This window comes from Aptenodytes forsteri, unplaced genomic scaffold (genome assembly GCF_000699145.1).
Source record: "Aptenodytes forsteri isolate BGI_AS27 unplaced genomic scaffold, ASM69914v1 Scaffold398, whole genome shotgun sequence".
Taxonomy (NCBI): domain Eukaryota; kingdom Metazoa; phylum Chordata; class Aves; order Sphenisciformes; family Spheniscidae; genus Aptenodytes; species Aptenodytes forsteri.
The window spans coordinates 1,652,533-1,668,678 of record NW_008794545.1 but is presented as its reverse complement, the minus strand read 5'-3'; the positions used below and the strand labels follow the sequence as shown (position 1 = coordinate 1,668,678).

General features: G+C 40.4%; 1 protein-coding gene across 1 annotated transcript in view; it reads left to right on the top strand.

Annotated features, from left to right (window-relative positions):
• Nucleotides 1–2,069: 2,069 nt before the first annotated feature.
• Nucleotides 2,070–16,146, top strand: part of TRANK1 (tetratricopeptide repeat and ankyrin repeat containing 1) — a 46,869-nt gene continuing 32,792 nt past the window's right edge. The window contains exons 1-8 of the mRNA XM_009272426.2: nt 2,070–2,203; nt 3,806–3,929; nt 5,305–5,455; nt 6,471–6,589; nt 9,020–9,103; nt 12,588–12,726; nt 13,354–13,485; nt 15,500–15,667. Coding sequence (XP_009270701.1) covers nt 2,070–2,203; nt 3,806–3,929; nt 5,305–5,455; nt 6,471–6,589; nt 9,020–9,103; nt 12,588–12,726; nt 13,354–13,485; nt 15,500–15,667 — 1,051 coding nt within the window. The remainder of the gene's footprint in view (nt 2,204–3,805; nt 3,930–5,304; nt 5,456–6,470; nt 6,590–9,019; nt 9,104–12,587; nt 12,727–13,353; nt 13,486–15,499; nt 15,668–16,146) is intronic.

Genomic DNA, 16,146 nt, shown 5'->3' with positions numbered 1-16,146 from the left:
TGTGGTGCTCAGTTGCTGACTGAGGTTAAACCACGACATCTGGGTAAAAAATGTCACCCTAAGTAGAAGCATAGCCACCTTAAAAAAAAAGAAAAAGCTTGAAATTCAACTATGATTTAGAAAACCACAGGTTTGTGTGTATTCCTACATGAAGAAGCTCCTGTGTAGTTGAACTGTTTCGGTATTATTCTTGGTGAAAATAATTTATCTAACCTTCTGATGCTAAAAAGTTGAAAGCTGAAAGAATTACAAAAATACGAGGCAGAGCCATCTTTTAGCACTTGCTTTTTATTCTTTGCACTGTTGCTCTATTTTTTTCCTTTTCTTTGCCTCAATAGTGCTCATACCGTGCAGTATAAAAAAAGTCCTGTTTATGCTATAAGTACACTTGATTTACTGACTGGATAAGTAGTATTGTTAAAACATATACTGTATGCACATTGCTCAATGAAGTGATGATTTAATTTGCCTAGGGTAAATGTCATAATTACTCCTCTAGCGTGACTGGCCATTGTACCTCCCCCATGTAGATGGGACCTATTTTTCTTCAGTTTAGTTTATAGCCAGGAATTTCATCTGTTCTTGGTGCTTCCCTGGAATTAGTGAGGTGGTGCTTGGATTGCAGACATCATCACAGAGTGTTTATTTGTTTAACTAAATAAGACACAGCTTCCGACAGGCCTTTTCCCAACAAGCCTGAAGCAGTCTGGATCCGAGCTTTGCGGTTGCACCTGGTTCTTCTGCTGTTGCCTCTTCAGAGTTGTGGGCTGCTGCTCCCCTGTCTGCTTAGTGCAGATGTCATCCTGCCGAGCGCCTCTTGCGCTTGGAGAAACGAGGGAGGCGCAGTGCCATCCGCAGCGTGCCTCTTCATACCTCTGTGTTCACAATACAGTACTCATTCTCAACGTTCCAGGTTCATCATGAGGAGTACTATAGAGAAAATATGTCGGTAGTATTTCTTGGTTTGTCTGTAGGTTCATATACTTAAAAATATCTAGTTTGCTCTGTTGTGAAGAGACCTTGCAGATTATGTTAGCAGGTTGTGAAGTTACAGATTGTTGCTGGTTTTGTTCCAGGCCTGCTAATACCCAGATAATAACTAAATCTGTGCATTCCTTTTTGGTGAATTAATCTCATTTAATAGTACTAAGGTTTGTGAGATTCCTACAGGTTTTTGCAGGTAATGGAAATGGCTTTTAATCATAAAATCCATATGTGAAGAATGATTCTACTCAAGGCTTTAGCATTGGATTTTTCTCTTGCCTGTGATTTTGATGTGCTGTTTCTCAACATACATGTAGCTGTTTCTCCTCTTGTGTTTGTTTCCTTTATCTAGCTGCTTGACCATATGAGTAGTTTTATGTAATGAACCTGATTTTACAATTTTAATGATGAAATATTTTTTCAGTCGGTTGCAGTTGATGCCTGTTTCAACTTTTGTTTTCCTTGGGTGCTTGCTATATTCATTGTAGTAACTTTTAAATCTGATTCAAGGTCCTCATGAACTATTAATATACTTATGTTACAGTATTTTCATGCAGTAATCAAGTTTCAGTGTGGTTTTGTATACATTGGATTATTGAATATCTAGCCAGAGAGGCTGGACAAAAAAGACATAAAGATAAATAAAAAGTAAATGAGTTTTGTGTTTAATTAATTGAGATGTATAGCTTCATGTATTTCCTAAGCATATGAACTCTGTTCTCTCAGATACTTCTTCCTGCATTTAGTGTGTGTGCGCACATTTAAATAATTTGGAATCTTAATTTAAAAAATACGGTTTAAGACTTGAGGAGAAAAACTGAAAAAAATGCATACCACTGGTAGATCTGGTTAGCTGAGGTTGATTAAAAAATAGATGGGAAGTTGAGGCATCAACAGCAAAGATGAGGCTATCACCTGAGTTATATTTTACTATTCTAACTGCGGCAAACAAAAACGATGTGCTCTTTTGTCCTCCTTTTCAAATACGCAAAAGCTAAGGTGAAAATTTAAGTGGATTTTAGGGAAAGAAGTGTCTCATAAATAAATGCTTTTGTTTGATTAATTTTTTTTTGCTCTTAATTAGCATGGATGCCATGGAATATGCACAGCTTATGAGACAAGCTGGGAACCAGGATTTTAAAAATGGAAATTACTCTTTGGCCATCAGAAAGTACGATCAAGCTCTACATATGCTCGGTTATTTAATGCAATGGGTCCCGTAAGTATTCTTGAATTACAAGATGTAAACTGTAAGACAAGTCTGAAATTTGTGCAGTACTACAGTTAACTCAGAACTGTGTTTCTTGCCCTGACACCTGGTTTTCTTGTATCTTTTGTCACTCTTTTTAGTGTACCCGTTTTATAATTAAAGAGGAATTGCTGTTCCTGACATATATGTGAGAGATTAGTTAGTGACTGTAATCTCAATATTTTATATAAGCATCAATTATAAATTAGTGTAATTAAAGCTCAAATTAATTTTCCACAAACCGTGTTGGTTTCTGTTAAATTACTTCTGTTTCTTAGCTGACATGCTGTGGATTAATCTTGCTGTGATTCTGCCAGGTACTGGTCATGTCTATGGCCTGTTGTTACATGGGTCATCTGCCTATCTGTAAAATGATTCATACAGGTTACTTTGTTCTTGTTATTTGGTCTTTCTTAGTATTCTCAGATTTGTTAAAAAATAATTTTTCAGCAGAAGAGTTCTTTGGGTATTTTTTTCCAAATGTTTAAGTGCTTTCATCAGTTAACATCAGTTGCTAATGTTATTAATGATTAACTAGTTGAGTATTATGTTAACTATTAAATATTCATTACTACCGTGTATTAACACTGCTGTTAACCTAACTTAACACCAGCCATTCATTTATTTTGACTATTAGCCATTTAGACTAAGTAGTAAAATAAGTCTGGAGCATATGCAGGGAGTAGGACCGAGCGAGGACAGAGCCGAGCAGGCTGCCTCCAGCACCTGCCCCTTGCAGGCAGTGGGGCTTCGTCATACCACAGGGATCTGCTCCTGAGTATCTCCTTTCCCCTTGCCATAGGTTGCCTCTTCAGGGTTTGCTTGCATGCAAGAGTGTGCTCTGAACGCATTCAGTGCAGTTGAAACAACTTTCTTGAGCGTAAATTAGTAGATAGGAATATGATGAAGGATGCAGCTCCGTGGCACATACTATTTGTTTGAGCGCAGGCAAGCCAGGCTTTCCAGGCTCCCCAGGACCCGGTGGACTTAGTCCTGTAATTTGTGTGCAGCTCTTTCCAGAAATCTCTTGGATACAGCAGATGCTTTAAATACTTTAATATATTCTGTTCTCTAAAATACATTTCTTTGTTTCTTAGCTGGTGTAAATGTGGCTAATTCTGTTGACTTCATCAACTGGTGATACAGTGAAACGTGTTTAGGTTGTTTTTTGATGATCAAAATGTGTTTAGCATTCTTTCCATCTAGCAGCTTCCATTCGTGTGTCTCTTTTCTCCCGTTCTTGGCCACTGGCTTGCACTGAGCCATATCTAGGTGTGTCGAGATGGTCTAAACTCTTTCTAAATCCTCATACTGCGTTAGTCCAGTGGGTTGGCTTTCTGCTTCAGAAGAGACCAGGATATCACTAAGGGTATCACTAGGGTATCATTTAGGATGTCACTAAGAGATTTTATAGCTGATGTTCAAATGATCTTTATTTTCTACAACTCCATTTTTACCTCTAATTTTGTTAGGTGGGTGATATGTAGACTTTTTTTTTCTTGTTGCTAACTATAAAGTACGATGCATCCTTTTTCAAGCAAATAAACAGTTATGCTAAAAACATATTTTTAGGTGTTCCAGGGACATAGCTGTGTTACACTGCAACAAATCAACTGCCTTGTACAATCTTGGTAAATGGAGAGAAGCGGTGTTTTCAGCCTACCAGAGCTTACACTGGGATCCGGAGTATGTTAAGGTATTCAGATGTTTAAGCTGGCAGTTTTTGCATGCCTTACTTTTTAAAACAAGTGTCAATATCTGCTTTTTATTGTGTTTTGGTTTTGAGGTGTGATAAGCAAATACAGCATAAAATTCCAGAATCAGTGTCTGATGCTGTACATGAGCATCAGAATTACTGCTGTGATAGTACTTTTAATAAAATGAAGCAGCTCTCTTTTGCACCAGGAGATGCTGGTTCTTTCTGGGTCCCAACAAGAGAGGCACCAACACTTTCAAGAAGATAACTATTTTATTAATATCCTAGACAAGGTGATAGCAAGTAATAAAATCTTACGTGCCTTTGTGATGCTGGAAGACATGGGGATGATGCAGCACCAGCCAGGTCTCTGGTCAGGCCACAGAACGCTGTGCAGATCCTGTCCACGGTGAGGTTCACCAGCTCTGTGTTCACTTGCGGTCTTACAGAGCCTGGCTCATGGTACAGTTTCATCAGTCACTGACAGGAGTCAGGTCTGGGATGGGGACTTTGCTTTGAAGGCTCCCTTGAGCAGTGTGCCCTAATGTTCTTTACATGTTAATAAGCCTACAGTTCCTGGGAACAGTACGTGGTGATCAAGGTCATACTGTATTTCCAGTGGACAGAACAACACACTCCACATACGCTTGTGATTAAGTACACATTGATTCAAATACTCATCTGTTAGGAATAAGTAGCGGTTGTACAGTATTTATGATAGGGAGGCATACACTTGGATTGGCTTTTATGTACAATAAATAGTCTTCTGGACTAACCACTACAGACTCCCAGAGACGTTAGTAGAAGGTATTTGATTTAGATATGGTAAAATTGCATGCAAATATCAATTCGGCTTGCGCTGTATTGCAGCCTGCCAGTTGTCTGGTTTGAACAAAGTGACTCCACTGTGACTCTGAGCCAGTACAACCTCGTTCAGTGGTGAATATAAACATGTTCAGGTGCCATTGGCTGAAGAATATATGCATTGTGGTAAATACTGCAAAGTGCAGTGACATGGGGACATAAACACATATTCTGGACCTTGTGACAAAAAAAAAAATCCCGTCCAGAGGAGGTTAAAATATAGTTGCTAACAGTATGTCTTTCATCCTGTAGTTATTTTCCAAGTTTTGTATTCCTGGATTTATCACACTTCCATAGTATCTGTGACGACATCAGCATATTGTGAATGTCAAGGGATGTTTATTGCACTTTTTTTGGATCTGTGTGTAAGAAGCTGTATAAATAGTACTGTATGTCATTTTTGTAGCATAATTAAAGAATTTAGGAAAAAATGATAACATTTTGTTTTGTAGTAAAGATCTCTGAATATTTTCCCAACAATGGTCTTTTTTGTTCTCCGTTTTTTTCTCAGGCTTATTATAGAGCTGGCCACTCATTGATCAATTTATCAGACTCTTATGAGGCGATTTCTATGTTTCATAAAGGTTTGATTCTCCTGAATGCTTCTGCAGATCAAACTCAAGTTGCTGATTTTATAGCAGGAATCTTCATAAGTGTCAACGGTAAACTCAAATTAAGAGCTTAATTTTTCTAAGAGCCTTTCAGTAGTGATGACAACACAAGTCCTTGGTAGGGTGTCCTTCATGAGATCATTCATTTGGTCCTTAGTGCCACAGGTCTGTTTGAGGATTATGAATATGTTGAGTGGCCTAATCAAAAGGATGTGGTGAACTTGGTCCAGTTTGTGTACAGCAGATGCCAACAATCCCAAAACACTGTGCAGGGGAGTGTGTTGTCTCACAAGAACATGTCAAAGGTGGAATAGTTGGAAAAGGTCGAAATTCAGAGTCAGGGGAAACAAGGTTGGAGATTTGGAGCTCCAGACCCTTAAGGCTTTAGTGTTTTTTGTCCAAACCACTCTGCTTTTCTTTTAGCTGGGTAGATTTGAAAATAATTAGGAGATACTCAGCTTAAACTTGAGTTTACAGTGCAGTGTATTCCAGTGTGGGGGACTTTCCCTCAGCTAGTAATGGGCAGTAATGAAAAGAGGGAATTTGACCTTTCTGTGGCAGTGTGTGGGTTTTTTTGAGCTATGTCCACCCTATGTCTCCCTGCCCTCTCCTCAGTCTCTCCTCCTCTACTTGCTTTTTTGTCCAGTCCACAGGCTTTGTCTGGTGGGGCCTGCAGACGTGCCAGGAGATTTCGGGTTGTGCCCCTGCTGCACTTACTTGAACTTGCAGCCCTATATTAAGGACCTTGATTAGCTTTAGCAGCATCTGTAGCTGGGCTCACCCACCAGTGGAAGAACCACCACAAGGTTCACAATATCTTGGGGCTTAGAGGTGTTTCTTGAGGGCAGGGATTAATTTTTTTTTCCCTTGTTTAATGAAAACTGGCCACTGATAACAAGGTGCCCTATCAGTTGTGTGGCCAGGGATATTTAAGCCCCCATTTGGCATTCTCCTGGGTGTTAATTGGTGCTAAATTGTCACTGTGCAATGAAGTAATTTAGTTAAGACCCCAACTTTAAAAGTGCTGTGTATACTAAATAGTTTTCTCAATTGCTTATTCTTGCAGATGAACGAGTCTTTCCACGAACTTTTCCCCCTGCATATGATTATATTTTCAGCGCAGGGTTTGATGCACTGATTTGGCAAGCAGTGATAGAAAGGTTGGCCCAGAAAGGGAAGTGGCGGGTAAGTCTGTCGCTGTGTTACGTACTGCTGCGCAGTAGGTGCTCATGTCTTACCTCTTCAGGGTAAGCTCGTGTTACCTTTAAAATCCAAAACAATGGAGATTTATTGTTCCCTACTTCAAACGTCTTGATTTTTAAGACGTGAAAAATACTTTTAGTGATAAATAATTTCTGAAATTCATTTCTCGAAGGGATACAATGAACTTGAAATCCCGCTTGCTCTTGCTGTTGTCTCTGTTATAATTATGGTGCCATCTGGTGTCATTACTCTTGAAAGAAATCAGAGGGAAAGAATACATGTTTATTTTTGGTCCCTTTTACTTTTCCTTCTGTATGGCAAGCTGAACTTCTGAAGCTGTCCACAAATAAAGGAGCATCTCAGTGGAAGTCCGTGGTTATTAAACAAAACCAGATCATTTAGAAAAATCAGAAGGTGAATCACCTGAAATTATTTTAATCCTCTTTTCTGTGGTGACTGTATAAAAAAATTGATCATTGTCGTGATTACTTGGGTGTCGGTGGCGAGGTGCTGGCAGTGGGGGCTGCAGGGGCCTCTGTGAGGAGAGGCTGGGGCTGCCCCGTGCCAGACACGGCTGGTTCCTGACGGTTCCAGCAGACCCACTGCAGGGCACAGCTGAGCCCCTCAGCCAAGAGGGTGGCCCCTGGAGGAAAGCATGTTTAAGAAAGGACAAAATGCTGCCTGGCAGAGTGAGGGGGAAAAAGTGAGAAACAGCCCTGTGAGCACCAGGGTTAGAGAAGGAGAGGAAGGAGGGGGAGGAGGTGTTCCAGGCGTGGAGCAGGGGTTCCCTTGCGGCCTGTGGAGAGACCATGCAGGAGCAGGCTCCTGACAGGAACCGCAGCCCATGGAGGACCCACGCTGGAGCAGGGGAGAAGCATAAGGAGGAGGGAGCGACAGAGAGGGACTGCTATGGACTGACCACAACCCTACATTCCGCATCCAACCCCCCTGCCGTGGGCAGGGACATCTTTCACTGGATCAGGTTGCTTAAAGCCCCATCCAGCCTGACCTTGAACACTTCCAATGATGGGGCATCCACATCTTCTCTGGGCAACCTGTTCCAGTGTATCACCACCTGTATCGTAAAAAATTTCTTCCTTATGTCCAATTTAAACGTACCCTCTTTCAGGTTAAAACCATTGCCCCTTGTCCTGTCACTACATGCCTTGTTAAAAAGTCTTTCTTATAGGCCCCCTTTATATATTGAAAGGCTGCAATAAGGTCTCCCTGGAGCCTTCTCCTCCAGGCTGAACAACCCCAACTCTCTGAGGGCTCCAGAGCTGGACACAGTACTCCAGGTGGGGTCTCACCAGAGCAGAGTAGAGGGGGAGAGTCACCTCCCTCGACCTGCTGGCCACACTTCTTTTTAGGCAGCCCAGGGTGCGGTTGGCTTTCTGGGCTGGAAGCGCACATTGCCGGCTCATATCCCATTTTTCATCCACCAGTATCCCTAAGTCCTTTTCCACAGGGCTGCTCTCAATCCCTTCATCCCCCAGCCTGTATTGATACTGGGGATTGCCCTGACCCAGGTGCAGGACCTTGCACTTGGCCTTGTTGAACTTCATGAGGTTTGCATGGGCCCGCTCCTCAAGCCTGTCAAGATCCCTCTGGATGGCATCCCTTCCCTCAAGTGTATCAACTGCACCACTCGGCATGGTGCCATCTGCAAACTTGCTGAATGATTGAGTTGCACCATGCTATCCCACTATGTTGTTGATGAAGATCTTAAACAGTACTGGTCCCGGTACTGACCCTTGAGGGACACCACTCGTTACTGGTTTCCACTTGGACACTGAGCCATTGACTATAACTCTTTGGATGCAGCCATCCAGACAATTCCTCATCTCTCCAACAAGCCATCCATCAAACCCATATCTCTACACTTTAGAGCTAAGAATGTTGTGGGGGACTGTATCAAAGGCCTTATAGAAGTCCAGGTAGATGACATCCGTAGTTCTTCCCTTATCCTCTGGTGAAGCTAGGTGGGTTTTCAAGGAGAAGGTAAAGTTTTTAGGGAAACTGAGAAAACGGAAGAAGATACAGTATGCATTTCTTGCTTTCTGCTCAGGATGTTGGTGTAGCTGGGGAGTCTTATCCCCATGAATGTAAAGGTCCATTCCTAAAGCGAAGGGTCACTTCCAAGGTGTATTGGAGAGACTCCCTGGGGCCTGACCTTTCTACATGGTTTTTATTTCTGAGGAAACTTTCATCGATCATAGCTTCCCACAGTCCACTGTATATTACATTAGTTCAGTTGATAAATGGAAAGGAAGATTCAGTAATCTGTTACAATCTTAAAAAAAGATCTGAAATGTTGTTAGCCTTCATTTGCTTTCCTACAAGATCTGATGAGGCCGTGAAAAACAAAGTTTCTAAGTATGCTTATAAGATCACTAACATTTTTTTTTCCAGTCTTGTCTGTTGTTGTTGTCCGAGAAGAAAGAGTTGCCCACCAATCTCAGAGTCAACCAGTTATCACTGAAGAATCTCTTTGAGGTAAAGTAGCATCTTTTTTTTTTTCTTGTGTCTATTTCTTTTATTCCAGTTCACTTCAGTGAGAGATTTTCCATCTTGTGTGCAACGCTAAAACAGATCAAAGAAAAATAAAATGGAAAATAATACATGGACTTTGATTATATTAAATCATCTATTTTGTCCCTTTTCATTTGAACATTAAAAAATCCTTAATTTGTGTAACTTCTGTATGTAATTTAATGTTTCCTTTAATTTGGTCAAAAGAAATCATCTTCCTCTCAAGTACAGCAAGCTATTCATGTCATGCTTGGAACCTGAGAATTTAATGCTGAAAAATGTCTAACATCAGTTAAGTTGGATATGTTTTCCAACCAGAACAATTTATGATATCCTTGGGATAGGGTATTATTATACTTTTGCTAGCCTGTCTCTGGACTGCTTCATGATGCCAAATGTGATTACAGGGAGTTCAGCTGGGTGCAGTGTTGGAATTTTCCCTTCCCTCAACGCCCCAAATTTTGGTAGATTGCTTTATACCTAGGCAGCACCTGCTAAACTTTCTCCTCAAAGGCTTTGACACTTTACAGATGACTTAGAGGATTTTGGCAAGATGGAAACATGTAGTCGTAGACCAAGTAGCCACAATTCCTAATGCCTTTCACTGAGATGATGACATTTGAAGACAACAGAATTTGATCTTTATGTTGCTCTTCTGAAACTTGGTCTTTTCTCTATCTTGTGATTCCTCATGTTCTGCAGCATTTGAGAACTTCCAAAGCTTTCCATGCTGGCAGGATAAAATAAAATCTTGCAGCTGTCATAAACTGCCATGCTCATGCATACTTTGACTGCTGCTGGATGGCTGTGCCTGCCTGGTGCATGTGCCGTGCCGTGCATGCTGGTACACCCCAGAGGCTCTGCCCACATCGCTGTGTGAGCTAGGTGGCCTTGTAGGGCTCGCTGCTGCTTGCCCCTGCTTTTGTGCATGGTATCCCGCCAAAACGCTTTGAATGCATTAAGGGGTGTGCAGCCATTGCTTCTGGCCCCTTGCGAACCAGGGTGTAGCTGGAGGCCGACTGTGAGCCAGGAGCTGCTGGGACTTGACTAGCTCTGCCACTCAGGAACAGCCGGTGTCCGTAGCAGTAACATGCCAACTTTCTAAAGGCATCTCACAGTGTATGTGTCTGTTACCACACAGTGGATGCCCAGCCTGTTTCAATTGCAGTTAAGTAAAGCATTTCTTATGGACCATTAAAAAAATTCTTCTCCGTATGCATTTTTTTGTTTTATTCTTCCATTTCTTTGTGTGTATGAGTTAATTAACTATAGTTCTGCTGTATGTAACCTACTTTTAAAAGATACGGTTACACACTCATTGAGAAATTCCATTACGCTTTATGCTGAAGTATACTACATTTCTTACAGCACTGTGGTTTTCCTGACGGAAGCTTTAGATGTTAACTGTAGGCTACACAGTACATTTGCTTGGCATTTACTGGCTGGCAAATTAACAGTTTAGGGCATATTGATGGAATATGCCAGAATTTGCCATGTGGCTGTTACAGCGCTTGTGGTACTTTTGTCATAATAATTTCAAGTTGGGGCTTTTTCCGTAAGTGTATTTCAGTTAGGTGCCTGACAGAGTGAGTGGGAGTAATTCTGAAAAAAAAGGGTAACGCAAAGGAAATAAATCAACATCTATTCATAGGCTTGTTTATAGTGATAGCAGAAGAATTAGTGCATGAATATATGCAAGCATGCCTTGGTTAGCTATCATTAGGCAGGTATGCTGTGTTAGTGCCAGCGGAGTAGGCCATATGGGACTTCATGCTACCCGTCATCATCCCTCGTGTGTTTGCTCAGTTTTTTGAGGGAAGGGAGGGTGGGTCAGGGTTCGGTCCTGGAACAGCCGGGTCCATGGCCTGGCAGCAGCAGGGCTGTGGTGCTAGAGCAGCCTAGCTGTGGTGCGGACAAGGCATGAGAGCCTCCGATTAAAGCAGCTCCCAAGCAAAGGTGCCCACTGCCGCTGCTGTGGTTTACAGCTCTTAGCAGCAGCCTGGCCTGGGGCATAGCAGCAAAGCAGTCCTGCAAGGGGTGAACATGCTCCTCACACTGACAGTAAAGCATGGCAGTGCAGTAGAGGACACATGTAGGGTGTCTTAGCAAAAAACCTTGCTTCCTAGGCAAGCAAATCAAAGTGCCTCATTGAGAGAGGAGGATAAAAGTGGGTTGCCTTTACAAAATGTCATTAGTTGCTGAATTGGCCCCACCAGTCTTAGCTATTCTAGTGGCTTTGTTGTACATGTGGAAGACTGAAAAAATCAAGATGAAAGATCCCTAAGAACTGCTTCTCTTTTGCAAAAATTAGAAAATGTGGCTTTCTGACAGCTCAAACTTTCCCTGCTGACACTACATACTCCCTGTAATTTGTTGTATTTTGATTTTGTAACTGTGCACAAACAGTAATTCTTGCCAGTCAAAATTTGGCATGAGATGTTAGAAAAAAAGATGTATTTGTGGATGTTGGAAGCATGTGTGAAGACTGCTATTTAAAAAGATGACTGGCACAAATGGAGAAATTATGTCTGAACACTGTTTCCGAGCACCCCCTCATGTCCTGATCCTTCTGGCATATTGTCTCAATTTCTGTCTGAGCTTCCTCTGCCCACCTCCAGAGTTCCCCATATTGCTGTACCCCTTGTAGACTGTGCTTCATGTTCATTAAGTCTTTGCTGGAACATCCTTTTTCAGTTCAGCCGCCTTCTGCTCAGGCTGTGTGCTTTCAATCTTGGTCTGTAAACTTCCCTGTAAATTCCATACTTTTATGAGATCACCTTCTAGGAATTTATCTGGCTAAAAATCTGTCTCCTAAGGCTTAACAGCTTTTCTTTGCGTGAGCAGTCATATTATCATTGTTGTCTTAATAACACCAGATGCTTCCTGAGCTGGGCTTTGTCCTGCTCTCCATCCACAAGGTTCCTGAGCTGTAAAAGGACTGGTTACCCGAGTTCCCTAAACCTCCTTCCCCCAATCTCTAACTCCCTTTTCCCAATTTCAAGTATTTCTCCAGCCTTTTCTTGCTTTGGGGTAACTGTCTGCATAAGCTGCCTCATCCAAGCTTCAAAGGCACAATATCCAGTTACAGCAGTATTTGCACTGAGATACAGTAACATTTAATAGACAAATGTAAGGCAGAAAGTTGCAGTCAATTGCAGAGAAGAAATACAGAAGTATGTATTATAAAACAGACTTCAGGTTCAGTGCTCTTCAGAGCAGAACAAGATTCTTTTTAAAATTCATGAGCATTTCATAGGACAAAAGTATTTGTTTTGAGCTTCTACTGGAATTGTTACATGTATAGTAAATGTTTCATTTTATAGTGGATATGACTTGATTGTTATTGTTCCACTGATTCTTGTCATAAAACCCATGAAAATAGGATTAAAAAAGAAATGCCTTTTGTGTATGTAAAATAATGTGTTGTAATTGTTCTCTTTGTTATCAGACTTCTGAGTTGTATGGGCATGGTGAGAAGATGCAAGAAGTAGCGGAGTTAGTCAAGTGGCTAATTTCCATCGGGGCGAAAGTTGAAACCATTGGAGTGTATCTGCTTCATGCTGTTATCAGACTGTGTATCAAAGCAAGTGAGTGACATCCGCAGCTAAAATAAAACACTGGTGGCCTTCATCAGAGAACTGACAGCTAGAGGTTTTTTAGATTTTTTTTTTTTTAAACTAATAAAATCAGATCATCTAGGTATAACCTTGCATGTGCCAATAAGGCACTATTTTAAAAATGTTGTAAACACTCTCTTTGATCACCTCTGCCTGACACTGGTACAAACCAGTGGTACAATGGTTGTACCAGTGGTACAACCACTAATGTGGTTGTTCTCTTTCGCGGTTTGAAGCGAAAGTGTGATTGATGTGGGTCTTTCAGAACCTGAATATATCAGCTTTGAAGAAAATACAGTATTTTTTTCCTGCAACCTCAGTCTGGAGCAACAGTTTCTATACATGCTAAAGAGTCGTGAGTCAACGTCAGAGTTGCGCATGCTGCGAGTCAGCGAGAACATAGCATCATGTCTCCCACATTGCAGCTGGCTTTTGCCATGATTTCGTTTACGTATTTCTTCCCTCTCCTACTCCCCGTGTTTGAGAAAAGGTTTCATACAGATGCATCTTGCCACTCCATAGGGGAAAAAAACAGGATCTGTTTCTGCTGTATCTCTGTTTACCATTTATAACAAGTGGGCTTTTTGATCATTTCAGGAAAGAACCATCTCTTCAGGTGGTTACTGACTCAGAGGCCAGACTTGAAGGATAGGATCAACGAGCAAGACAGAGATGGATGCACTCTCCTGCATATTGTGGCATCTTCCAGTGAATATTCCCAGAAACGCAGTAAATACAATTCTTTTTTGTGTGTGTGTGGTATTTTGTTTTCATATGGAAAAATGCATATTGGAAGAAAATTTCAGACCCCGTTGTTTACTATTTCATGCTAAGGAAGAAAATGAGAAAGTTCTGTTATCTGAATGTAGACTTTGTAATGGTAACTAATATTTAAACATTTCAACAATTCCCTTTTAAAATTGTATACCTGATTTGTGACCATTCTCTTTGCTCTTTGGTTTGACTGGTTATAATTTTCCCACAAGTATGCTTCAGTTTTTAGAATCATAGAAGGTACCTTTTAAAGTTTGATGTGCCTTAAAATCATATTAGACCACCTGGAAACCTATCCTATTCTTTTAAATAGGTGAAGATTTAGAACCTAAGTAGCAGTGTAAGTCAGAGGAGGAAAATGAAATGCTTTCCTTCACGTTTTCTGTGGGATTTCTTTCGTGTTAACTTGGCCTGGCTTTTTTTCTTGTATTTCTTACTCTGCCCACTAGGTGGCAACAGGAAATAAGCATCAGTGCCAAGGTAACAACAGACTTTTAGGTCATTAAATGCGATGACATTCTGGTGGCTCTCGTTAACAGTACGAATGAAATGCGCACAACCCATATCTAAATAATTTCATTTTCTGGAAAGGTGTAACATGTAATTTGCAGCAGTTCCATCTGTTGCTAAATGACTCTCGCATTTCCAGAAGAGACTGTATATCTATCTATCTATCTATCTATCTATCTTAAATAAAGTTTATTTATTTATAATTACATTTATATAGTATAGATATTATACAGAGTATATATTTTATATGTATTTAAGTTTATATTTATATAGTGTGTATATTATCTATAGAGTATGTATTTTTATATATTTATTTAATAAAGTTTATTTATTTATATTTATATAGTATATATATTATATAGAGAGTATATTTATAAATATATATATAAAAATAAACCCTTGTACCCATCTGTTAACAATAAATAATCCCTAAAATAGCTTGAACAGTAAGGCTTAGACAAACAAAGCAAGACATTTGTGTTAGCCTGCATCATTTTTTCCTCATCTAGGTTTTGCCTTTGGCACATGCAGTAACAGAAGCTGTGTGCTATGGTGGTGCGCCTGGGGGAAGCGTGGTGGTCTAACACTTATTTGCTCACCGTTGCTCAGTCTTCTCCTGCGTGACTTGGTGGTTTGGTGCTCCTGCACTCTCCCAGCTGTTCTGAGGGCATGGCTTATAGCAAATGTGCCTCTTTGAGGCAAGAGGAGTACAGGCAGCTGCTTGCAAGGCTGTAAAGTTTCCCCTGGTAGTGCATTGTGACATACTAAGAAGGGAGCATGTCATCTTCCAGAATATTAGATACTGTGTCACGGCTTTAAATCACCATTATATTTATTGTGTTTATGTGTGATCTGTAATACTGGTGAAATGCTATAGAGGATAGTAGTTTCTGTTGAAAGCAATGGTACCTATCGTTAGTCAAACTAGGTATCTTTGTTACAAGGCTTGTTACCAAGAAGATCGTGTTTTATGTTGCATAGGAAAGAAACTCAGTGCCTAGCTGTGTATATTCATGCCCGAATATGTGAAATATTCTGGTTTATTGAGTCACCTTCCAAACAGTAGCCAAATCCCTTAGTTTTTTTCTTTATGTACAGAGCAGTTTGCCTAGAGCCTGGAGAACAGGGTTGGGGCATAAGGGAGGAGGTGAATTCCACGTACTGCCTCTGGCCTGTGAGGTGCTTGAGGCACCTCGTCACTTTGTGTTTCTGTGCTCCCATTTCCTGATTAATAATAATGAAGATAGAGTTTTAATTTTTTTGAAGGGGTTTCTTTTGGGGAAAAATACCTAATGATACCTCATTCTTATGACACTGGAAAAATTCAGGTTTTTGTTTTTTAAATTAAAATTATGCTAGAAATTGTGCCAGGAAATTAAAAATACAAAGGAAAACAGAACAAAACCCCTGAATAATGAGAATTATTCTTCCTCTAATGTTTATTCATTTAATGTTTTAGGCCAAACAGAAGATGTGATCATGCTCCTGGATTACGGGGTTGATCCCACTGTTCCAGATGCACGGTCAAGATATGTCATAGATATCTTGAAAAAGAACAAAAACTTCGATGCTGTAAAAGCAGTCAGCAATCACATTGAGAAACACACTTCCACTGAGAAACAGAGAGGTACTACATGGACTGTGTGCTTTTCCTGTTTTAAAATTATATCCCTTAGATACAAAATTGTTTTATTTGTAATTGGTAATAATAGGTGATTTTTATGTAACTTCTCCTATGAGCTGTCACCCTGATCTCCTATCAGTCAATGATGAACATTTTGTCCTTGCCTGAAGGTGACTGCTGTCCAACATGTTCTTAGTGTATCATGCAATAAGTAACTACAAGTTGCTCTAAGTTACTATAAGCCACTGGTTTTTTTCCTCACCCTTAACATGAGGCTCCCACCGCCATAGAAACTGCTTCTTTTTGATGCTTTTTCAGTTTTAACCTTTTACTTTCACTTTAGCTTTTGGAAAATGAAACATTTTGTTAAAGTATTGGTGGCATATTTAAAATGCTTTTAATAACAAAAAATATTAGAATCATAGAATAGAATCATAGAATCATTGAGGTTGGAAAAGACCTCTAAGATCATCGAGTCCAAC